This window comes from Haliaeetus albicilla, chromosome 24, assembly GCF_947461875.1.
Source record: "Haliaeetus albicilla chromosome 24, bHalAlb1.1, whole genome shotgun sequence".
NCBI classification, from domain to species: Eukaryota; Metazoa; Chordata; class Aves; order Accipitriformes; family Accipitridae; genus Haliaeetus; species Haliaeetus albicilla.
Window position 1 is genome coordinate 11,819,553 of NC_091506.1, and position 25,448 is coordinate 11,845,000.

The window sequence follows — 25,448 nt, forward strand, 5'->3', positions numbered from 1 at the left end:
GGCAGGAGGGATTTAACTTGCTGGGCAGAGACGGCGGGGGGGAGCATGAGGTCTTGGCCCCGTGGACGATGTCCTCTCCCCAGTGCTACAGCCACGTGGCAGCGTCTCTGCTCACCTTTTTCCTGACCCAGGGGAGCGGGTCTGACCTTGTATCACAAGAAACCAAAAAAGGCAAGGCCAAAAAAAGAGGCTTATGCGGCTGCTGAATGTCTCTGTGCTGAGAAGTCAGCAGCGGGGCAGCAGCAGCAGCAAGAGCTTCCCCCATGGCCCCACATGGGTCCTGGGATGCTCATCCCAAGGGGACCGAGTGGCCTCTCATGGCTCTGTGCTCGATCTCTGCTGAGAAGGGCAGTGAGGAAATACATGGGAAGCGGTTTGGATAATTTTGGTAACATTTACTGTCATGTAAAAATGTCCCTTAAGATTTAGCCAAAGACCAGCCAGTGATGATGGGCAGCCCACTGAACAGTGAGACAGTTGCAATCTCTGGCCATCAGTGACGAGGGCTGAATTTAAATAAAGTAGAAAACCTGAAGGCATTGACAACAAAATATGCAAGAAACTGAAAACCAAGTTTGGAAGCTAATCAGTGCCCTCTTTGTCCCTGTAATATAGCTATAAAATCATTCATTTAAAAAAATGCTTTTTGAGCTGTTGATGAAAAAATGTGATGTAAACACTAAGTCTGTTAGTTAATTTGTATTTAAACATTACTTAACAACCCAGTGTTACTATAAAGTTGTTTCATTCTAAAAATGTCAAGCAACAGGAATATAACTGCCTGGGTATCAGAGATTTAATAATAAAAATTAGAATAAACATTGACCAGATAAAAAAAACCTAATGTGGAAACACTTAAAAATGCTACTCTTGGAATTGATCCACCTACATATTAAAAAAAAAAATGGGGCTATTTATGATTTATTCAATAGGATTATTCCCTTGCTTCCTGTTTGCAAACAAAGCAATCAACCTCTGACCAAAATAAGCACTATGGCCAAGACTGTCAACTAATTGCACTTGCGAGAGGTGTGCCAATTGCAGCCACCCAAGAATCCAGTGGTGCCACCAATGTCACTAGTTTTTTCATTAGGCCTTTTGAAGTAAGATATTCTTCTCAAAGACTTAACTCCCAGAGCCATGTGATTAGAAAATATATTGACTTTTTCTTTTTAATAGCATGTTTGCAGAGGAAAGTTTCAAATCCTACGCAGGTAAATTAAAACTGCTAAAAAAAAAAAATCAGAAAGAAATGCCACAAGTGCACTCAGGTGACATTGTTATTACTTGACTCTGATTAGCTTTAAGCCTCATGGCTGTCAAGGCCTGACTCATTATTCTTGAATGGTAATTCCCATCTAATCTGTCTGTTCTGTGCGAGAACACATGGTTACACCTGCCCTCACGGACAAGACATGCACAGAGGAAAAAAAGTCATCTATTTTGTCTGAGATATATTCACATGCTATGAGGATTTAGTCTTCTTCAGCTGCAAGTGCGTAACTGAACATTAATGGGAAGAACACTTGTGAAATAAGGGAGGAACCTAAGTGTACATCCAGTTTCAAAATGGACTCCTCACAGTTCTGTCAACCTCACTCTGAAGCTACAGAGGACAAATGCAGGATTGCAACAACTAGAGTTCCTGTGGATTAAATGGTCCACAGAACCCAGGAGATGGAGTTCTCCAACTTCTCTTGCCTTTCAGTGAGATTTGGGAATATATGCATGTATGTCCCTTCAAAAGGTCAAGGTAATATTCCCGCTGCAGTGCTCCGCTGTGAGCATGCAAAACTAAGCTATGAAAAACACATAAACACTGGCTATTTGCATTTGAATGAAAATAAAGGTAGTCTGAAAAGAAGGATGGAATAAATTTTTGAATCAATGACATTCTGGACCCTAGATAATGGTGTGGTTATCTTAACTCTAATCTCAACTCAAATGGATAAGCACGCTCTAGGAAATGTGTTCGCTGCCCTGTTAATCGAGACAGAGTAAACAATACAACCCCGGCTAACCCTCACTGCTCTAGATGAAAGCCCAAATCAACAATGTGCTTATTTTTCTGGAGATTATGAGAAATCTTGTTCTGTTTTTATTGCTTAGATGTTAGCTGATCGAGTCTGCAGAACTTTGCTCACACGCTAGGCGGCAGTGCCCACCACCACTGCCACCAATACCATCGTACCTGACTCTGCCACATCAGCAATGTTCACCCCTTGCTCTTGTGCCATGAAGCCCAGGACGGAAAAAATTGCGAAGCCAGACACAAAACTGGTACCACTGTTCAGGCATCCCAGCAGCAAACAGTCCCTAAGTCACACATATGTCATGGAGCAAGTTAATTAAAAAAAAATTAACCCATTGTCCCTACTTTATTTACATCATTTAGCTAAAACACTAAACCCCCTTGGATGGAAACTTGCCTATAGCAGTTGTATTTGTACTTGTTGTAGCTCCCCAGGGAAGTCATTGCTCCTAAGCAGATTGCATATGAGAAGAAGATTTGTGTCCCTGCATCTATCCAGACCTAAAGGGAAAGATGGAAAGACTGTTATTAGTGGCATCATTGCACTGCAACACTCAACGCAAACACACAGTTCAAACTAGGCAAAATCAACAAAATAACTGCTTCCATTGAGGGTGATAGCTAAAGGATCAGGGAGAGAGGGAAAGAGAACATCACATTTGCAAGTTTGGCTTTTATAGGGAAAAGAAAATTGTTAGCGTCAGAGCCCACATGACCATCATCTCTACAACAGTTCCTGTATCCCCTCCCCAGAGATGCTCAGTATTTCTAGATTCTTAGTCATTCAGCTGGTCCTTCCTGTTGGCACAACAATAAATGTGTTTCAGTGCAATAGGAAATGCAGAAGTATTTATAGCATTGCTCATTTCTGTTGTAATGCATTTCAGTTAGAATCAGCCGACAGAGTCACTAAATTGAGGATGTGAAAAGCTTGAGAAACAGGTTTGTGTATTTGGTTTGATTATTTTTCTAGCTTTCTGGTTGTTTTTGTATCTGTTGAAATGCAAGATAAAAAGCCATAGGGGTGGGGGGAAAACAAGCAAAACACAATGCACTTTATAAGATATGTATCTGATCTCGGTCTCATGATTCTTTCTCCTGATTACATTAAAAAAACATATACAGAGTGAAATAACAGTACACTATCAACTTCTCAGTTACTAAATATGTAGCAAGCTATCAAAATGCATCCACTGAATCCCATCTGTTGACTTCCTTCTGCTAATGCAAGTCTGCTATTGCCAGTAGAAACCACCAAGGAGTCCGAGTGAGAATTAAGACCGTAGACCATTACCTCCTCCCTCCCACTGTCACTTTCCAGCACCTTGCTGACTGGTGTCTCCTTGGAGATGATGCTTTTGCTAGACTGTGGGAGGGGGCCTGCCAGCTCGCATGAATCTCTTCTACATTATTGGCTGATGCTCTGGGCTTAGGGCTAATAGTAGATCATAAAAATGATAGAGTCCCATAAAAGAAGATTCATTCATAAGATATAATGTCTCCTGTGAAGAGGGTGTCTTGTATGAAGAGGGCAAGACTAGAGAATGAACCACATTTCCACAACATTTCTTTCAATTACACTTTTCCTATTTTGGTCATTTAGTATCATTGGAGTTTTGTTTTAACCAAATACTCATTAGAAAGAAATAGCGAAGACAGACCTTATTCCCTCTCACTGTGACCCACATTTTGTTACTTTCAAAGATCCCTTGTTTTCTTTTTTTGGGGAGGTATTGCATTTTTTTTGCATTTCTCACATGATCACTATTGGCTGAAATGATGCCGGTCTGCTCAAGTGTCACATATTTGAACTCTGTGAGCACAGACAGGAATCTTTATCTAATCACAGCCTATACAGAAAGAGTAAGTCTAGCTGTACTAGCCAGGGCTAAGCAAACGGTAGTTCCTGTGCCTCAGAAAGCATTTTTCTCCACCTTTGCACAGGTTTTCATTCTTCTGTTATTTCATTCACTTCTTTCACAATCTCCTCCTATTGAGCAGTGGGAGCTAAGTGACACTGGTACTCACAGTTGTCGCTTGTTGTTCCATCTGTGAAGCTCACGTGTCTCTCCTTTGAAACTAAAGACTATCCTCATTAAAAAAATGCATCTCCCTTACCTTACCAACAAGAAAGCTGAGATTGTATAACGGGACAGAGTCTACAGCCTCAGAGTCCTTTGACACAAAAAAAATACACACGCACACACACACATACATACACATGGAAAGATGCATTAACACATATAACAGTGACCTTCTCAAGCAGATCTCTGGAAAATATAACCCAGCATTAATGTTCATGCTACATTTTGACCTCTAAAGACAGTGGACAAAAAGTCTATTGCTATTACATCACCACCATCACCCTCCCCGCTCCCCCTTTGCGTAGGAAATTGTCCCACTCCCCACTCCTGGTTCTGTACCTGTGGGTCAGCTAACCGTGAGATATCAGGATAAAGATAAAACTTGATGCCTTCTGCAGCTCCAGGCAGGGTCACACCACGGATAAGCAGAACAAGGAGCATGATGAATGGGAACGTGGCAGTGATGTACACCACCTGGCAATTAGAAGAAAAAAACCAAAGGTATGTCTAGTCTGTGGCAGTCAATGCTACACCTCCAGAATCAAAAGAGATCTAACAATGGGAATTCAAAGCCCCCTCATACCTAAAAAGGACCTGACCTGAGTTTCTGTGTCTACTTTTAGTTTAATGGTCTTTACCACCGTATTGCTTTAGATCTGGAGGCAGTGCAGGTTCATGAATCCCTCCAGAGCCACCCAGACAGTGGTCATGTCACTCAGGCAGAGAACACGCAGGATTTTATACAACTCATGACTTCCGTTAGAAATTCTGCCTTTGCCCTGTTTGTCCTTCTCACATGACAAATGCACCTCTGCCAGGGAAGCTGAAGAGATTTCCTCACTGAGGGTGCCTGAAGCATTACCTCACTCTTTATTTGAACTTAAAAACTGCAAACCGTTTTGCAAGCTCTGCTGCTACCTCTGACCTTGCTGTGCAGCCTCACTACTGCTCCTACAGGCAATTTCACAAGGCACTTCTTTCAGAGATGAAGATAATTTGGTCCGTGCTCCTGTGTCTCCCTTCCCATCACCTTGAATGCATGAAGCCCTTCAGGTTGGCATCAGCCTCAACAGTGGTAATTTCCAGTCCCATAACTTCATTCTTGCCCTTGCTGTCTATTCAGCAACATCATTATTGGAGACTAAGGCTCTATTCATCCAGTTTGAGAATATGTCTTCATTATCTTTAACATCTATTCCCACTCTCTTTGAATAACAGCCTACTTCTTCTCTTCTTGTTATCTTCTCATTCATTTGATGAAAGAGCCCTTTGCTTTAATCTCTAGCGCGAGAGTTAATTGAGCTTGCATTTGGACAGTTCTATTTTTACACCCACACTTTTTGACCTCTAACATTTTGTTTTCTTTGCCCATCAGTGCTTTCTCTCATTTTATATATAACCGCTGTGTTACAGTCAAGAATCACTACTGTCCAAGAAAGGGCATTTTTTCATGGAGTCACATGATTCCCCCAGGTAATTACAGTTTTCTGCCATGAGTTAAAATGTATTTTTGTTTTCCAGAATTTGTTTAACTACAGCAAAGCTCCCGGGATGCACCATTTTTCTTCTTAAGTATGTCCTCTGAGAGTAACGAGAACTCAAAGCCTGCCTTGCCATAATAATTCACAGAGCTGAACTGATTTCGTAAAATTAAAGGAAATCTTTTCATACACGTCCTTTTTAATTTTCTCCTTGAATTTGCTGTATATTTTCCACTGACAAATAATACATATTACACATTAGCCCAGTTTCACCAAAACCAGAAAGATAAAAGGGGGATTTCTGCGGTTTCTAATTTTTTTTAATATAAGTCAGGTCTATGAAAAAAATCAAAGTTTTCTTATAAAATAATATATGCTTTGACATATTTGCAGGAACTGAGTAAACGACACTCAGAAAGCAGCCCTTGAGCTGCAGGTAAAGATTCTCTCATAACACTGGAGGAATTTTTAAGATCAAGCATATTATCCAAAGCATAAGCACAACTATTATTTTTCCTCATGATTCCATGTTTATTTGTCCAATACGCTACTACAAGATTTAAAAACTATGTCTTCCCCCTCCCCCCCCCAAAGTGCCATTAACACACTGGAAAACAGGGAAGTGCTATAAACAACCATCTACTAAAGTAAACTAGACTTCTCAAATAATTCAAGTCCTCCATTAGAGTTTACAGTTTACTTTTGTTTGACCCCAAAGTTAATGGAATCAACCGGAGACTTTCCAATGGTTTTGTCGGGCTTTGGCTCCCCACCCGCATGAGCTCAGACGCTGCAGAGAGGAGGCAGCAAATTCCTACCGACCGCCTTGTCCTAAAAATGAGCGCATTTTGCTGGATTTCCAGAAAACACAAACATTTAGATAACTGATTTTAACAGACCTGTTTTCAACCTGTTACCTTCCCAGGGGCTTGAAACAGTGTGCCTTAGGGAGCTTGGAAAAACCTCTCAGCGCTACTGTAACCTTTACCGAGCAGACACCAGGCTCGCCAAAGGTAATGCAGAAATGTGTGCTTCCACTCGGCTACTGCGAGAGATTTATTGCATTCACCTTTACTATAAAACTTAGACAATCACCTCATCGGGTCACATCAATCAGAGGGAACAGAGAAGCAAACATTTTTGTCAACGTATGTTTTAGAGGTGTGGAAGCTGTTCTTTGGAGCAAAGCTGGCGGGAATCCAGGGTAAGGCACCAGCACGATTTTAATGAGGCTCCATGATAAAAATCACAGAAAGCAAGGCAGAGACGACAGTAAAGCAAGTAGTTTGGTCAACAGTGGAACTAATGAGGTCTGGTTTCCTACGGAGTTTTGTCTCCTGGTTGATTCTGCAGTGCGTAACAAGGTAAAACTGCTAAATTATGCTTTTTCTGCAGTTGAGGCTTTTGCCATTGCTCACTTCTGACTTCTCCGGCGGTTGATAAAAGATGGGTTCATGCTGTGGCCTTTTTCTCAGGTGGGACACAGGGTCGCTCCCTTCCACCTAGCTGACAAGAAATGTGTGGGAACTTAGTATCTTGAGACGTCTCTACCTCTGTTAAGACTTATCTGAAATGCTGCCTCAACCAACAGGTTTGAAAGCTGAGCCACACATATGCAATGGCTTCTAAAGCCTTTTCTCATGAAAATAGGTTTAAAAACACTACCGTATGCAAGGGGCAATAATACCATGCTTCATGTTGTTAAGTGATTGTCCAAGATTTGTTGTAATTTCCTTCTTGCACTGGAGTAGGATGAGGTTCAGGAATGATTTAGCTGTTATTGTTTAGAGAAAAACATGATTGTGAAGAGCACACGATGAGACTAAAACCACAAACTATCCAGAATCTCTGTCAAGGAGAGTGCTTCTAAATGAGCACCTAAGTTTAGTCTTCTCTGTCTACACAGAGCCCTTCTGTAAGTGAGCGGCATTTCAAAAATGCTATGCATCAACCAGTTTCCACTGACTTAAAACATCCCTACCACAGCTATGTTAACATCCACCCCACTGCACTGAGAATGAACTTGGCTGGTGTGAGAGCACAGACAGGGAGCGCAGAGCACCACACATCACAAGCCTAAGGCCTTCCATGCTCATGACATGCATCAGTGGGACGCTTGTCCTCAGAGAGGCAAAGTGATACTCAAACCGTGCTTGTATCTGCTTCTTGATGCCATTCCAGTAATCGCTACTTGACTCGCAGGCATTTGGGGCACTGGCAATGACTTTCAAAAGTCAGCTGAATCTGAATCCCTCTTTCTTCAGCGCAAAGATACATTTTTTTTCCCAGGAAATAGTGAATATCTTCAAGAATAGCATTACTTAGTATTTCTAACATCTGCTAACTGCAATGATTATAAAAAGGGTAAAAGCGCACTTACTTTCCCAGTGGATTTGACTCCTTTCCAAATGCAGAAGAAACATATCACCCAGACAAGGAGAAGACACAGTGCTAGATCCCACTTGATAATACCAATATCTTCAATTCCCGAGGACAAGCTCAGTACATTGCGCCTGAATATTTGAAAGGAAACAAAACAAGGGAGAGATGCAGGAGCTCAGTTGATGCAGAATCTGTTTGTGATGGCTGAGAGTATACAATGGTGTGTAGGGCAGTAGATGCATGGGCAGATCCCTGCCCTTTGAACGTTGCTTGCTAAATGAGCGTGGCTTATGTGAGCAAAGCTGAGCTCTGCAGCCCTACCTCTTCCCTAGGTCTGTGGTGCTCTTCTCTTCAATATATTGCACAGCATTTCATTTTAAGCTCTTTTTAGCAGCCCGTGACCATCTCAATTTGAGGTAAGAAAGTATGCTCAAAGCATTGCGGCTTTCACATTTGCTCCCTTAGAGGTACAAGACCGACTCGCCTCAGTCTCACCACAAATACTGGCTCTGAAACTGCGCGGCAGCATTGCACATGATGTCTCCATCACGGACACTTGCAACTGGCCTGCATCCGTGTGTTTCTCCTCCTTTTCAGTTCATTAGCAAGACTGCCGCAAGGAGGAAAGGGAAAAAGCAACGCAGGGAACCATCGAGCCGCACGGCTTTGCAGGGTGAAGGCTGGAGCCATTATCCGTTCTCCCCTTGTGGCCCCCCGCACACAAACACTGCCTGGGCGCGCCGCCGCCTGCCCTCAGCGCCGCCGCCACCAGGATCTTGTTTAGCTAACTCCAGATATTTGGTAAACTTTATTCTGTCACTTAGGTTAATAAATAAAAAGAAATTCCTAAGCTGGGTCTTAAGGGAGCAACATCTGACCATCAAAATACTCTGTTCCCGAGGGGAAAAATTCATTAAGGCTTCTCTCTTTTGGAATTGCCATGGGTCATTGTTAAATACTGATTTAAAATTATTATTTTTCATTTCATGCAACATGCATTGTCCTCACACATTGGACAGACCTTGTCATACCCGATACTTACTTCATTTGTCAAATATGTATGAAAGAACAAACTGTTTCTTACTGTTTACTTAGCTAAAGCTCGTCTGCAAATGAACCTACTAAACTCCGAAGAGTTTCTGCAAGGTTTTTTTTATATCAAGCAGCAGTTTGACCTCAATTACAACAGAAATGCCTTGCCCTAAGACTAGAGAAATGAACTTGCTACCTAATAAATTGTTAATTAAATTTGATTTTCAGACAGCTATAAAAATCAGCCACTTTTCCTTCACCTAAGTCGTGGAGAGCAGAGACAGCAGCAGTCTGGGGTGCTGTACCAGGGTCAAGGCCCACAAGTGTGGCGTGCGCAGTTTTGCGTGTGGATCCAGTACAAGACAAACCACTGTGGTTTGTTTTTCCCCTGAATTAATTAAACTTTTTTTTTTTTTTTTTTTTTGCTATTACCATGGAAATAATAGCAAATGAAGTCACTGATGGAAAATTTGCAATTAGTTTTTGGAAAAAAACCCTGGATCAACTAGTTTAATAGGACTCAAACCCTCACCCATCTGTTTTTGCATCTCTGTTTGCCAAATTCACTTGGATTACCTGTGTGAATGTGTTCTCACACCAAATGCTTTATTCTCTCTGAACATGTGTGTATTTTGTTATGGAAAAGGACTAATGGCACCAGACAGGGTAAGTCTGCCCTAATCAGCACAGCTATTCAACAGTTACGAGAAACCCCTCGGTAATGAATATTTGGCATAAAGTTGCAGTCCTGGTTCACCTGAGCCTAAAGAAACCAGGGAAAAACCTGCTGTGCATATACAAAAGAAGAAAATACATTTATAAGATGACAAAGCCCTTCTGTGGCTTTTTTAAAAATAAATGGCAATTTTCCAATCTAAGAGGCAGTTCATATTAAAAAGGCAACCTATAGAGCTAGCTCTAAGGAAGGCATGAATAATTAACTTCAAATGCGTTTTGGAATAGGGAGCTCTCTTAATACATTCAGCTAAGACCTCTTTGCTTTTTCTTAGGGAACTAAAAGCAAGTGGTCAGCTCACCTAGAGTTTGTCCCAGTAATCCTTTCGAGCTTTTTTGGAGGGCACCCCAGTGGGTTACTGAGAGCCAGATACATTGCTTTTCTATGGTGAGGCAGCAAGCGCGCTAAGTGCTGTGCTGGCTTTCTCTGTCCTGGGTTATCTCGTCTCACGAAGACTGACTACCTCAAGGAATCTGCTCAGAATTACCAGGGGAGCCTCGGCATTAAAAATTGTTTCATGAAATCTAACCCAGCATATTTTTTGCAGCAGAAGCACTCAACCTGGATTTGCGATACCCTGAAAATTCAAGTTCAGGAAGGAGCACGAGCCGGGCTATGCTGATAGCTCTTCAGTTTTGTTACATAACCCACTGCTGCTTAGATTCAGCCAAGTCCACTCAAGTAACTTCACACGATTTATGCATGAAGTTGTTACTAATTCTAATTTATAGTCTTGATGCTGTCATTAACTGTCACTCACATATAATCAATGGGACAACAGGCTGGGGCCGAGTTTCTTGTAAACATGAGTTCTTGAACCTTGTTCATACACTAGTATGTTCTAGTGATGTGCAATATGGAAATGTGATAGGAGCTGTAACTGGCTCTAGAACATAAACAAAAATAAAATGAGGAGAGTTATGCAATCCTTGAAGGATATTCCAGCTCGTTAATCAAGTGAAGGCAGACAGGACCTTTCGTACCAGGAAAGGCGAAGCACCCTTTCATGTTGGATGGACAAGAATAACTAACACTGAAGCAGCTGTACCACAAGACTATTAGAAGGAGAATATGAAACATTTTTTAAAACCCTCCAGTTTGCCCCCAAAGGCAGAGACAGCTGCCCTAGATTTTATTTAGTTTTTGTGTCGCTCCCTTTGGGATTACATGCCATTAGCATGTGATGGTCTTTCTTGGGATTTGGATGACTAAAGTCTGCTGATTACCAAATATTTATAAACACTTGGCCAGCACCAGACAATCAGAGGTTTTGTTCAACCATAATTACCCCATAACACTTATCCCTTATGTATTAATATGCGTGTAAGCCTTTAAGGTTTTGGACTTTAAAATAAAATCTTCAGAAATAAGACCTGAAGCATGTGACACCAAGAGGTAAGTCTCCTGATACAAAGCCAGATTTGCTTAACCCCCTTTTATTGCTGTTCAAGCAGGCATGTGATTTGCACAGAACATTAATTCAAATGAACTGAAATGTCAGGCTGTACTATACATCCAGCCAGGCTGAGAAGGACACGTGTTATTCAACACGAAGAGGTTAATGCATCAATGCGGTCAATTATATCTGGGCAGCATTAGTTTTACAAAGCAATACTGATGAGGACACTACATAAATGTCCCACAATATAAATGGCATTGGGTTTCAGAAACCAAATACTCACAAACCCCTGAATTAAATTGGAATTAGTTGTGCCACAAAGCAGATGGATATCTTCAGTTAAAGACTATTTATTGACCTGTCCTTTCAATGTGGGTAGCTGGCTGGCTGGCAGCTGGCATTGTCTATGATGGCAAAGTACCTGAAAGTTCTTAAAATTATTTTTAACTTCAGAACTATAAAGAATAGTAGCATGGCTGGGGAAAATCTGGGGATACTAAATGCTTGCACCATGTAAAAGCTATGCTACTTTAATTACAACAGTGCTGCGTGATCTCTGTCCTTGCTTTAAGACTCCAATAGTTGTTTATGCAGACAGAACAGCTATTTTTAATACTTCTGTAAGTGCTATGAGTCCCAAAGCAGCTTGCTCTGTTAAGGGCAGTTTTGCTCATGATGAAACAGTGAGCTATGGACAGTATGTCTGTATTAGTGGGATTACAGAGCCAAACTCCTCCCTAGCATGACTCCAGGGAAGCGTTTAGTTCACGATGTTTAAAACTGTTATTTGAGAACAAAAGTTAAACTGGCTGCAAAGTGCAAGGAGAGCTGCCTCCAGGAGCACTAGTCGCTGAGCAACCTTTGCTCCGGCTGTGCTACAGAAATAGCGAGGGCAAGACAAAGGGAAGGGGAAAGCACTGTGAGGATCAAGGACTTGTCCTCCAGCCTCGGGCACCTCCAGCCTGCCTACAGCTTAGGCTGTGCCTACAGGAGGATTTGGTTCAGCCTGCAGGGGAGTTTTGAGGACAGAAACTTGGTTTCTTTTAGAGGAAACTTAACCAAAAGCTCCACCCCTAAGGTGCTCTCATGGGGACATCGTTCCCCCAACCCACAGACAGGCTGTCCCGCCACAAGGCCCCTCACGTGTACCTGCTGTGTCATTACCCACGGAAAGCTCTGGTGTCCCCTGAGGTCCTGGAGCCCTCGCTCTTTCTTTTACAACCTGTTTTCCAACTCCCAGCCCTGTTTCCTTCTGCAATGGTATCTTCAGTCTCCTGAAGTGGACGTGCCACCTGGGGCCCCAGGGAGACAACCTGGCCCATAAATCTGTGTATTACAGGAGTATAAACTTCTGGAGCAGCAGGACAACCCCACGGCCACATCAGGAGGCTGCTAAGCTCATGGCTGCCCCGGGTACAAGAGAACCTGTGAGGAAAATCACTCCACAAAATTGAAGATTAACACAGTACTTTTGAAGTCCTGGGAGAGTAACTCTTTCAGGGGCAGCGCTGTGGACCCATGCTTCTTAGGGAGGCCTTGAGGGGACCTTTGGACATCCTACCAAGCCAGCCACTCCTTTGGATGCAAGGGCCTCAGTCCCAAAGTCATTGTGGGAGAGTCCAAAGGAGTGAGAGTGGCTTTCTCTACTACTGCAACTTGCCTCTAAGTTCTCCTAAAATATCCAAAGGTACCATTTAACAAACCTTTTCCAACTCCCTCCATATTTACAAGGGAGGAAGTCACCTGGGAAAGTATCTGTCGCTCAGCATGGAAACGCAGTGCTCATGGCACAGTGCAAATGACTGCCCTTACAGCCTGCACCCCGTCTCTCACACCGGTGGTCACCAGCGCCTCTTGAGAAACTGCTCATCCAGAATCCAATCTGCCCTTTGTATTTTGGCTCTTGTGTTACAAATTTTAGCACAGTTCATAACAGTATTTTTTTCTAAACCTAACGCATGCCAAATATCTTCAGCATGAACATCATTCCTGCTGGGGCTATTGGCTAACGCCTCTTTTTAAAAATAAAGAAGTAGGTACAAGTTGATTAGGGACCAAACTGGACTTTAAACATGCTGAAAAAGCCAAGCTGGGTCAGAAACTAATTCCACTCTTAACTGACCATCTGAGCAAGCCAAGAAAAAAAAATTTCTTCCTAAGCTATTTGTAGATCCTTTGGATTTAAGTTTCCCTACAGGTGTCTTCCTCTGCTGCTATGTTTTGATGCCTATATAAACACACAGAGGTCTGAGGTCTGAGGTCATGCCCGTTCAGAAATCAGGCTATGCAATATAACTTAAAACTTGAAAAATAAGAGAGAAATGGGAATAAGAAGCTTAGGCCTGATGAAATCCAGGCATCTGGCAAAACAGAGTCTCCTCAGAGACTACAGAGAAAAATGAGGTAACAAAAATGACCTGAGAAACCTACAGCACGGGACAACGTTCACCACCTCTGTCAGTTTTACTGGTGAGGTCAAGGCCTTGCTTCATTGTCAGACTGATAAGATATGTTATAGCTTCACAAAGTGTACTGCAAATGCTAACAGCTGGGGAAGAAGGAAACGCAGCCACAACAGGGGTGATTTGTCACTGTTTCCATTGTAAATCTCCGCTATCAGGGCATCTGAAGTGATTTGTTTCTGTTCTCCTGCTGCATTTAGAGAATCCCAACCAAGAAGGAAACAAGTTTTCTTCCAAACTAGACATTACACTGGGTTTTTAGGGCTCCCTGTACTCTCTAGGATGAATGCAGTTATACATCTAATGCCTTCCTCCACTGCTCCCAGACTGACCAGTCTGTCTCAGGATGGGTGAGAACCACTGGCAAATACTGCTCAAACAACTGACATCCAGAGTAATTTTCTTTTCCTATCTAACATTCCCAATGGGGCTTCCATAAAATCTCAGGCCAGACCTCTGGCATGCCACTGAAGCTCCCTAAAAGCACCATGAAGAGGGGGTACTTACTCCCAAAACTCCGTGACAGGAGAGGTGAAGTTAGTGGCATTCAGTGATATCCACAGCGTTTTGTTCTTCCTGAGAGTGTCTTCCACGCAGGTCGGCGTGTTCCACTTCTGGTGGCAGTGCGCCCACGGCAGGACGCTCTGGAACGACTGGAACAGGTAGTAGAGTCCCCAGGCCAGGATGACAATGTAGTACACATTCAGAAGGGACACAATCACTATGGAAGCATAACCAATTCCTGGTGAGAGGGGGAGAGAAAAGAAATACATGCAGACATGACAGCTGTTTCTTGCTAGGGGGGGCTTGTGATCTCGTGGAGCTGGTGCTATTCCCGCTGTGTTGTGGGCTTGTATCCCGCTCTACCACACTGCTCTTGGAAGCTCAGCTCATCCTGATCACACATAAGCACCGACCTGCCACCACCTCTGATTAGCATGGGCACTCAGGATTGAGTTTCTGGCTGTGGTTTGCTGACATCGGAGGGGAGGTCTGCAGGACATCTACCCAATTTAACACTAACCAGGCTATTTCAAGTTTTATTAAAAGGAAATCAAGACGTCACACTTTGCTTACTTGGGAGCTACGCCATCTCACAACTTAGGTACCTACTTGGGCAACATCATTCTCACCACGCTGTCCCTCAAGCCAGCTTCCTTGGAGGCAGCTCAGCTGGGCAGCCCCTGCACCACTCATACTTATCGACTGGCTTGGCTCAGACTATGTGCAAAAGAAAGAAGAGAGTTCTTGAATGAGTTAAAAGGGAAAATTCCAAAGCTATCAGTAGAAAGCTGCTGTTTCTGCCCCAATTTCACTTGTGCAAAGGAAGCATGATATTTGTAGCTGTTATGGTTAATTAGATCAATGTTTAACTCTGCTATCAATATTTGATGATAAAAAGTGTTCCCTGTTTGTTTTTAAAAGCAGGGTCATGGGCAGATAAGGGCGAGTCCTACACAACTTCAGGAGGTGGCAGAATGCTGTTCCGGTGGCGGCTTTAATTAAATACCACAAATGTTCTCCTGAGTCTGCTATCTCTCTCCTCGCTCGGCAGTTTAGCCCCACCAGCAGATTCATACTGTGTCTTAAATCAGAAGCAGTACTATTTTTTTAAATACAAAATGAAAGGACGCTGAAAAGTCCCCTTTACTGAAAATCCTTTAGCTCCAAAAAGCTTACAACATTTGCCATGTAGGAATAACGGGGAAAAAAAGAGTTTTCCTTTAAAAACTTAGAGCAGTCTCTTACAAGAAGACAAAAAGCCTATGAGGTTCCCTTTAACTTCACTCTGATGGCTACCCCAGCACCTGGGATACCTGCCTCATATTTTACAGTTTCAAACCTTATTGCGGCAGGAGTCTTTACCACCAGAGATTATTTTTATGCCAGGTGAAAACAAGGAGAGCAAGTGCTATTTATTCTGTGCAGCTGCATTTCATTCAGGATATACACCTAGTCATATTACTAAAGCTACAGTTTCTCATTATGGGTGCCTGGGAGATTGCTATTTAAACACGGAACATACTTTCCTCCTCCTCCTCCTCAAAAAAAGGCTTCATAAAAGTGGGAGGGGGAGGAAGAAAATGGAGCTAAAGCAGCACAATTACATCAACTTCAGCAGCATTCTGAGTATTAGGTGGGAGTGTGAGCCACAGAAAAAGCCCTCACTTCTGCTTGGGGTGACATAAGGGGAGAAAGATGCCTGGAACAGCAATGGTGGCAGAGCTAGAGACATGTCAGCATGAAGTGCCCATTCTTTCCAAATGGGATTTGAGGAGTGCCGCTCTGTTTAGTGTAATTATTCCAAATGATTCTGCCTGTGCTGTCTGGCTGTAAAGGGTTATCTATGCACAAGATAAACATCCTCGGTATTTTTCTAACCTGCCTTTCATTTTTCATTCTAGTTAACTTCCAGAGCAGCATTTGTATAATTCCTGTGAGCGGTGAGTGATTCTTAATTTGCTGGCAAAGGCCCTTCAATAACATTAGGCCAACATGCCTGTTTGCCGGGACCTGCCCCATTATGACAAAAGTCCTGTTCCTGAACCCTACCAAAAAAATGCTGTCCAGGTTTTGGCTGTATCAGTAACAGAGGGATGATACCAATGATAAGCTTTCACATGGCAGAGGGATTTTGATTTCCAGACCAGAATACTATTTTGAAGATGCTTTCACTAAGGCCACCTAGCCTTCCAAAACAGCACGTTCTCCGACACCTGTGAACAAAACGTGCAATTGCCTTTTTAATGCATAATATGCGGTTTCTTTCTTGCTTATCGGCAGTTCTGCCAGTTAACAAGATGATAGCATCAAAATCAATACTTTACTTTGTCCTTCAGACTCTCTGACTTCTACCTTTCCAGGAACCAGTATCATACCCTCAAATACTACAGCAAATAGCTGAATTAATGGACACGAGGGGAATAGTGTTGCTGCATATAGTTTACAGAGGTGTCTTTAAGCAGTAAAGCACAACAAGATGTACTAACCAGTGAAAATAGGGCAGATCTTTTCCCAGCATGTGATTCCACCTTCAGAGGTATACTGTCCTAGCACCACCTCCAGGAAAAACACAGGAAGACCTCCCCCAAACAGGAAAATGAAATAAGGTATAAGAAATGCACCTGTTGAGAAAATATAGTAAAAAATTGAGATGAAGTGAGTGCACTTACACAAGATCATCTAAAAAGTGGTAACAGGCATATATATACATATATACAGAGAAACATATCTGATATTTTAATATCAGTATATAAGAATCTTATTCTGGGGTATTTTTGCTCATATTCTCTGCAAGGGAATGGGTATATACAGCTGGAAAGGGCATTTTATTACCTTTTTAAAGTGAAAATCTGCAATAACAATGGGGTTAGGCACACAACAAGTTTCATGTGGCTCAGCATGCTCTTAGTCTGAAATCCACTGGTCTGAAATCCTACTGGTCTATATCAATACCATATCTTTTGGTTAAAACTCAGACTCAGTTGTAGCAGAAGTAAAAGAGCTAAAGAGGTTCAGTAGTATAAAATTTTAAATTGCTGTTGTTTTTCCCAAATTAAGTTTTAACAAAAACTATTAAGTAATAAAACAATCTCTCCTGAAGATTGGTGAAGAAGGCAGAAAACAGGTGTGTCAATATTCTTTTTAAAACTTGGATGAAGGCACTGAAAAATAGTAAGCATAAGGCAGACAGATTGATTAGTGAGAATGAAATAAAGAAATACTCACCTCCGCCATTTTTGTAGCAGAGATACGGAAACCGCCAGACATTGCCTAAACCAATAAATCCACCAGCCACAGACAGCAGAAAGTCAATCTTGCTCGCCCACTTCTCCCGCTGGGGCGGCTTTCCTTCTGCTTCATCCTCAGGCCGTGTCCCCGGGCTCTTGCCAGGGGAAGGTTTGAGGATGTCCTTGTGGAAATCTTTCAAGCACTGAAGCTTTTCCTTTGTTGCCATATTTCTGCTTTCTACACAGAGGGAAAAAAAAAAAAAACAACAACTCTGGGTTTATTAAACAGTCTACTGTTAGAGCTCTCTAATACTGCAAGAACTGTTTAACCAAACTCATTCCATAAAAACCAGTGATGTTTAACAAGCTGAGATATGAAAATACATCTGCTGCCTTCACTGAGCAGGAAAGACAAACCACCCCTGGACTCTACGGTCACCTCTGCAGCCAATGCAATGTAGAGGATAGCAAAGGTTTGACACCGCTGCCTACCTGCTGGCTGCACACAAAAGGTGTATGAAGACTGCACACTGCATCGGCATCAGCAGATGGTGTTACCAAGCAAGTGTCTCATGCTGTTTCCATGCCCATAATAAGGTATAAATCACTCCATCTGATTCCTTCTCAAACATTTAAGTGAAATACAGCAGAATAGTAAATCTCACCTTTCCAGATAAAACCCATTCCTCTATTTCCCAATAACCTGAACCATCCTGAATCATTTATTGCTTGCAATTTCCTTTCCCTGAAGTATTATAAAGCTTTCAGAAAACGATACATTCATAAAAACTGGAATGGAAAGTCATTTGTTCTAATCAACCTGCAGGAACTGAAGGAATCTTTTCAGTTTATTCCATTTTCATAACTGCACTGTTTTCCCTTGACATCAATAAAGGGACAAAAATAAACCTTTACATTCAATTATTGTCTTATATGCACCTACGCAATTGAACAGTTTGCCAAGAATGATGGCTCCTTAGTTAATTAAAAAGTCAGTGGCATGAGTCACCCGATACAAAACCCGAAGCATATTAAATCATAGCTGGTTTTATAATTTATGATGTTCAAAAATCATTGATTGTGTAAAAATAATAATAGAAAGAATTACTCTAACAAGTGCCTTTTTATCGAGGATTTCCTAATGAAAACAATTTAGGAATAACTTGTAGCTTTTATGTTAACTCAGATCTCAGGCATAAGAGGCCAATTCATTCCCCGCATAACTCAAGTGACTTTAGCTGGATCTGACCAGTTATTTTTGCATAGTGTTTTGATACTGAAAAGCACGTGAAATTTTCACCAGAACCAGGCAAACCAGCAAGTTTATTCCAGACCACAACCACTCCCTGCTTGTACATGTCATTATGGGTGCACAGTCATAAAAAAGTCATGCTACAGATTATCCCATTTGATAGCTGCAATCCTCCCTCATACCTGCTTGCTGGTTTTGTTCTCTAACCTGATTTAGCTTGTGGCAGTGACCTGAAACTTGAGTTGACATTAGCTCTGCAGGAAGTTTTTAGTCCGAACATGACTTTGAGATAGATATGCATCACTGTACCCGTAAATCTTTCCATTCACCACGGAAAGTTTCAGAAGGCTAACATTTTCACAAACCACAGCAGCTTGATATTCGCCCCACTGACATATTGGTGGCCTTTGCAAACCAGGTATTGCGACAGCAGTCACCTATCAGGCCATGATCTAAAAAGGGACTTTAATCTTAGCAATGCTAATCATTACTACTTTCTACTGTTTTTTAAAAAAGGCCACTGCTGACTGCACAGAGGTGGTATGAACAACTGCAATACCTCCTGGTCAACAGCAGAGAGAGCTCATAGAAGGAGAAATTAACCACAGGGTGATGGATCATCATCACCCACTGCAGGGGTATGAGGGCAGGACACATATTCCTCTACGGTATCTCCTATTGGTTGCTGTTAGAGACATGGAATGAGACAAAGTAGTGTAGTAACTGAATAAAAATGGTAGGGCCAGCTCTATAACAGCCTTTAGGCATCTAGTTGCTTTGTGGAATTAATTCACAATAGCTAACGTGTTCCTAGTATCATGCATGGAGATTAATGGAAGTCCCTCCAAGAGGGATTCACAGTAGCCTTAACCTCCCTGGGACAGCCGCATCTCACTCCGAGCCCCAAACAGGTGCCACCCTGCATCATCCCCTGGAGTCATCTCTTGCAGGAGGAAAAAAAAAAAAAGTAGGTCCAACTGCTTTTCTTCAAAGAGGTACCTACAAGGTGGTTGACATCTTGCTCTCACTGCAGCAGCAACCAGGCATGGAGAAAGCCCAATTTCACTTTCTTTTGCTATTTGTACTGCTTGAATCCCTATCTTTCGTCTTGCAGGAGAATGTCATAACCATCAGGCAACAGGCTATTCTGGGCTGAGGAATGGAGGGCATTCGGACCATCTCTCATGGAAGCTGTTCTTCACACAGGTTATTGACACACTCATCAACAGAGGAAGAAAGTGTGCAAAAGAGAGAGTAACTCACATCTAGTGTTTAGGATACGCTCTTGTTTTTCAGACCATTTTTCGGTGAACTGCTGGGACAGCCATAAACCTGCTTAATGGCACAGAGATAAGTACATTTATAGATCCCTGCAGGATTAAGGTTTGAAATAGGAGCTTAACTGCTCCCCATGGGGACTGATACTGGAAATACCCCGAAACAGAACACTGAGCACACGGGCTACCTTTATGTCAAAAAAATGAGGGGACCTACAGCCATTGGCCACCTCTGAGACTAAAAACACTTCCAGGATTGCAATTTTTTGCAATCTACTTCTATCTTGTGACACAGAGTTCTTTATTTTTCTGTCAGATCTAGTCTTCTTGCCTGTGGATTTACTGTGGCCCAGGTGTCACTCAGTTCTACCCAGCATTTGGAAGCCTGACCAATTGATTGCATTCTGTAAACTCTAACTTTCCCTGGGACAAGGTGATCACCCTCTGGTTTATCCCAATTACTTGCACACAAAGTGTGAAACAGTGCCTTTTCAGACTCCTACTTCGTAACTGCATGGGACTGCATTTTAAAAAGGGATTTCTAATTTGTCTTAAGACAGCCCAAATTAATGGCCATGCTTGAAAACCTAATTACTGAGTGTAAGTTTTGTTTCAGCCATAGCTGGAGTGTGAAGATGGATTGTGATCTTTCCCTTAGCCCACAGATGACAAATCCTCAAGGTCATGCATGCTTTTGGGGTGGCCGTTTCACCATACAGGTGCCAGGAGATGGACCACCACAACTCTGTTGCAAGTCACCAGCTCTCACTAGTGGGGCACAGTACAGTACCTATCCAACGCCTGCACAAAATTAGTAACAGCCCAGTTTTACTGTGTATGTCTTATCTAGTCTTGCTAAAATCCCAACTGTGTTTCGACGGCCGGCAGCTGTGGCTGGCAGGCACGTACCGTCGACCAGTACCATAGGAATTGACGCTAAGTGGCCACCTGGGACTGCAATCCCAGCCCATGTCACGTTCAAGGGATGTCGGATTTATCCCCCTTTGCTGCCAACCATTGGTGTCCACCCAGCCATTCCCAATTACAGGAACTGTCTACAAAGGCTGCAAGGGTGGGGGGTACGGGCGATTCTCCTTGGTGAAGAAAAGCCAAGAAAATCAAGTTTGTTTAGTGAAAGGCATTGTCTTTTTCCTTAATGGGGTTCGAGTTTCATTTCCTTTAGTTATGTCCCACTGGGTGAGGTTAAAATGGCTCTTAAGGGAAATAGTCTGACAGAGATGCTGAAACAATATGTTGTCACCGCCCAGGTCAGAACCAGAGAATAATAGGTTATTTTTACTGTATCACTTAGTGGGGATGGTATCCGAGATCTAAGTCCATCTGACTCCCCCAAGGAAATAGATTGTAAGAAAATGCTCTTACGACCACATAGTCCAAAAGGAGCGATCCAAGTCTGAGGCATATGTCTGCCTCCCGGAGACATACGTCTGCCTTCCAGGAGCCACATCTGCCTGTGAGAGTACCCCCTCCAGGAAGCTTCGGGTGGCCCCAGGAAGCTCTGGCTTCATCTGATGAACTTAATACGGATAAATAAAAAGCAGCAGTCAAGCCTGCCGTTTACAGTGCGCTACCAGGCTGAGTCCAGCCAAACAGCTAAAGCCTGATTCAAAAGTAAGGGGAGAAAGGATCCGGACTGGGCCAGGGCCAGGATCTGCTCTCTCGTACATTGGTACAAGCCCTAATTAACTGAGGAGGAAGTTATTGATTGTCAAACTGATGGTGGTAAAATGTGAAAAAATAGAACGAGGGAGCAAGCACGGGTGCTTTGCGCTTCTCAAGCATCTGCTCCCTGGTGCGGCCAGGAGCACCACAAGGGCTCCTCTCCTTCTGCAGGAGAATCGTGCAGCTGTCCCTTGCGCCTAGTGCACAAATTTCCTCATGTGAAATACCGCTGCAATAACCCAAGCTCTCTTGCTGTCCCCCGTGACTGACTAGTCTTTGGTGTACAGCTGAAAATACCAAAAGATTAGCCATAAGCAGAGCACTTTCACAGCCAACCCGGCTTGGGTCATCAACTGTGCTACAGCTATCATGCCTTTGCACGTACAGCCTGCACCTCAGATAACCCATACCCTTTAAAAAATACTGGCATTGAAACGTAATCCTTCATAACATGCAAAAAATGAGTGGTAGGGGAAGGAGGAGGCACTGGGCAAAGGGATCAGACGATGAGAGATGCAGATGGGGGAAGGCCACCAGTGTGGACAGGACCTGCTGGTTGTCGGAACATACACAACTCACATTACTGCTGAACCACTAACTTTTTTTGACAGACAACCCATGGATTACACATCTGAAAATACATTGTTCGATTTCTGCTTTTACGGTAATGATCCACTCCAAGCTTCTTATAGCCAGAGACAGGTGACCAATGCAGGGCAACACCTTCCAGGAGAAGCCCTGAGGACAAATTCATCGTGGATGCTACCTCACTTAATAGTCTTTAAAAATCAAGTCTTCAAAACAATGGTTTTCCAAATGCTGATGGAAACACGAAAATCAAAGTCTGCCTGTACACACAGATATGTATTTGTAAATATTTACGCATGCTAAAATGCATGCCCTGTCTTGTGTCTGAAGATCAGAAACCACAGCAAAGGAGCTACTTCTTTTGCAGTCAATGCATATAAACTTTGAATAGGGATTCAACATACTGAATTGGTGACTAGAATCATAGCTCAACATTTGTTTTCTAGCGCCTTCTTCCATTAGGAAACTAAAAGTGAAGTACATACTCTTGAGTGTCTCTGACCTTGATGGGAATGCTGCCTGAGGAATGACTGTACGGCTGTACTGCTGATTTTATGGTCTGGTTTTGCAGCCTACTACCACTACTTTTGCTTTCAAGGACCCCTTTCTACTAAGTTCAGCCTGTGCAGACTTATGTCTTGAGCTTTTCAGTACTCTCTCCTCCTCTTCTGTCTCAATGGCTTTTGAAAGACACCTGTTTATCACATTATAGTTAATTTTTCTAACCCTACTTAAGCTCTGCCTCTTTAGACATTATCATGTCTCCTATTTTTCTGCCTTTTTTTTCTTTTGTATCTTGGAAATTGAAGTCAACCTCCCTTAAAAAATAGAGCTTTCCTAGATCTGCCAATCTATTTGTGGGTTGGTTCTTTTTAAATTAGTATTATTTTATATTCATATTCATGAATATTTCAAAATTAGCTGCCCTTATTGCTGGATCAGAGCTGCTCGTCAAGTAAGCAGCTTCCACTCTCATTGAGAGCAATGGAAAAGCTGCTATTGATTTCAACAGTAGTAGGATCAGGTCCTGAATAAAACTGCATTTATTATGTTTGGCTCATTTCCTAGGATTACTTGGAACTTTGAAAGCTGTAATTCTTGATGTTGACAGCTTTCCCTCCCTCCCAGAGCAGTGTGGTTTAGCCAATCAATACATGATTAAAATAAACAGCCCCTTGATCAAACTTATGGCTTTAGTGCAACTCTTTCTGATCTGCAGAAGAAAAAGCCTTTATGTTTGGCAGCCCTCGAGGCCACACCAGTATCCAAAGAGCACCTGACTCCATTTATCGTCTTTAACTCATATCCAAGCTCTTTCTGCTTCATTGAACGAGATACCTATGTTTTCTGAAAAATAATACCACTCCCTTTATTGCACACATTGCCTCTCTTCTTCTTAAAAATGCCTCTAAAAATTCCCTGAACTACATCTCACTGTTCTCTTTGTCTTTAATGGACTCCTCTTTGTCTGATTAGTTTTCCCTGCTTATGGGTAGTTATTTAAACATCTATCCATTTGTCCTTTCTTCTTTCTCAGTTTTCCCTCCAACTTTCGCCATCTCCCTTCTCACTTCTTCATCGTTTCCTTTTCTTTCACTATGACACTTTTTTTAGTCTTCTAAGATAGACTGGAAAATCTGCTACTGAACATTTTCTAGGAGCAAAATGCACTCCTTTATAAAGCTGAAGTCTATTCTGAAAGGAAAGCCCAGGGCTTAATGCAATTTCTTTTTCATCAGTTGTGGTCTGGACAAAAGGTATCTTTTTTTCCCCACATGCTTTTTTCTCTCTGGTGTTTCCATTCGTGCTCTTCAAATGCTTCATATAGGTACCATGCCACAGCACAGAGCTGTTACAAAATCCTGCATCTTTGCTCAGATTTCAGCAGCAGAAAATCTGCAGTCACGTAATACTCTAGATGCTCATTTTGTTCTACTTATTTACATGAAAGAACAAAGCAGTTACCACTAAACCCGGAACGGGAGGAAATTAAAAACTCCTTTCCCGTTGTGTGGGGTGGAAAGGAGGAGGAAGAATATCCACAAACTCCAATGGATTTGAGAGGGAACATGACCCTGACCCTAAACGCAGGGGCTGAAGCAAATATGATGCTTCCCAGCCTCAACAGGATGGAGCCTGATTCCCCAGGGAGACGGCCCAGGGCAGCCCTGGCCCCCGCAGCAGTCAGCGAGGACAGCGAAGCAGAGGACTGGCACACTGCATCACACTGGTTATGACTCCATCCTACTGAAATCCTCTGTGGGCACAGTGCCTCCCGTATCCCAGTGAGAAACCAAGCGTCCTGCACAGGAGAGCAGTGGTCCTCCTGCTCTGTCCCCTCCTCAAAGAAGAAAGCCCATGGGCAACTCTTGCAAAGAGGACCACAGGGAAGGAGAGCGTGAAAGCAAGGGTTGACAGAGGCAGGGAGAATGAAGGGAAACTGCTTATCCCCTCTACACCGTACTGGTAATTATGTGTGGGAGAGCATCCAGTTAACACTTGGTTTGTTCACGTGAAGCCAACTGCTGACCTAATTTAATGCCTCCAGGTGTGCCAGCTATCAGCCTTCTGGCTGTCAACAGGCTGGAAAGAAGCACAACCTCCCTGCTGCCTTCCCTGCATACTCCCTCTGCTGTACCAGCTCCCCCATTGTGAAAGTGAAATAACATTAATTCACTGGGTGACACCACCTCTAGACGCCTTCTCTTTAAGAGAGGGCCCTTACAAAATGCAGGGGTATATCCAAGTGGTGTGGCAAGATGATGGCTTTCCAAGCCAGATGGGCATTGTCGAAGAAGATTCAATGAGCTGTGCACATCCTCGACTCTTCAGCCACCTTGTATCCTGCAGTTATACAACTTTTGACCAAAGGAACTAGCTTTTTCATATTTCGTTTTCCATTCTGAAGGTCTGCTGTTGAGTGGATTGCAATTCTCTAGCAAGTCTTCATGTCAGTTAAACTAGTTCTACTGCCACAAATGAACCACATCAAAATCTGTGAGAGGTGTCCCTCATCCTGCTATAAAAAAGACAAGAGGCTTAAAGCCCACAAAGCTTATGAACTTGAATAGTCAGTGGTGTGCATTGTGCCTATTGAATTTTTCGCATGTGATTAATAACGTATTGATTCTATGTGACACATCTGCAAGGCAATTACAACACGTGTTAATGTCAGACAGCAATCTCTGTGCCATGATAACAGAGCAGTGCCCCAGTGCAGGGAAGAGAAACAATAAAGTAGCCATTTAGTGAAACAAATGTGCAATAAAAAGTATGAATTCATTATTTCAAAGTAATTTTTTCTTGGGG

At 42.7% G+C, this 25,448-nt stretch overlaps 1 protein-coding gene across 5 annotated transcripts in view; it reads right to left on the reverse strand.

Moving 5' to 3' along the window:
- Positions 1–25,448, reverse strand: part of SLC6A6 (solute carrier family 6 member 6) — a 59,101-nt gene that overhangs the window by 17,204 nt on the left and 16,449 nt on the right. For all 5 annotated transcript variants that reach the window (XM_069812134.1, XM_069812132.1, XM_069812133.1 and 2 more), the window contains 7 exons: positions 17,338–17,577; positions 16,599–16,733; positions 14,116–14,350; positions 7,978–8,110; positions 4,456–4,590; positions 2,430–2,533; positions 2,192–2,316 (listed from right to left, as the gene is read on the reverse strand). In XM_069812134.1, the coding sequence (XP_069668235.1) occupies positions 2,192–2,316; positions 2,430–2,533; positions 4,456–4,590; positions 7,978–8,110; positions 14,116–14,350; positions 16,599–16,733; positions 17,338–17,566 (1,096 nt within the window). In that variant the 5' untranslated portion in view covers positions 17,567–17,577. The remainder of the gene's footprint in view (positions 1–2,191; positions 2,317–2,429; positions 2,534–4,455; positions 4,591–7,977; positions 8,111–14,115; positions 14,351–16,598; positions 16,734–17,337; positions 17,578–25,448) is intronic.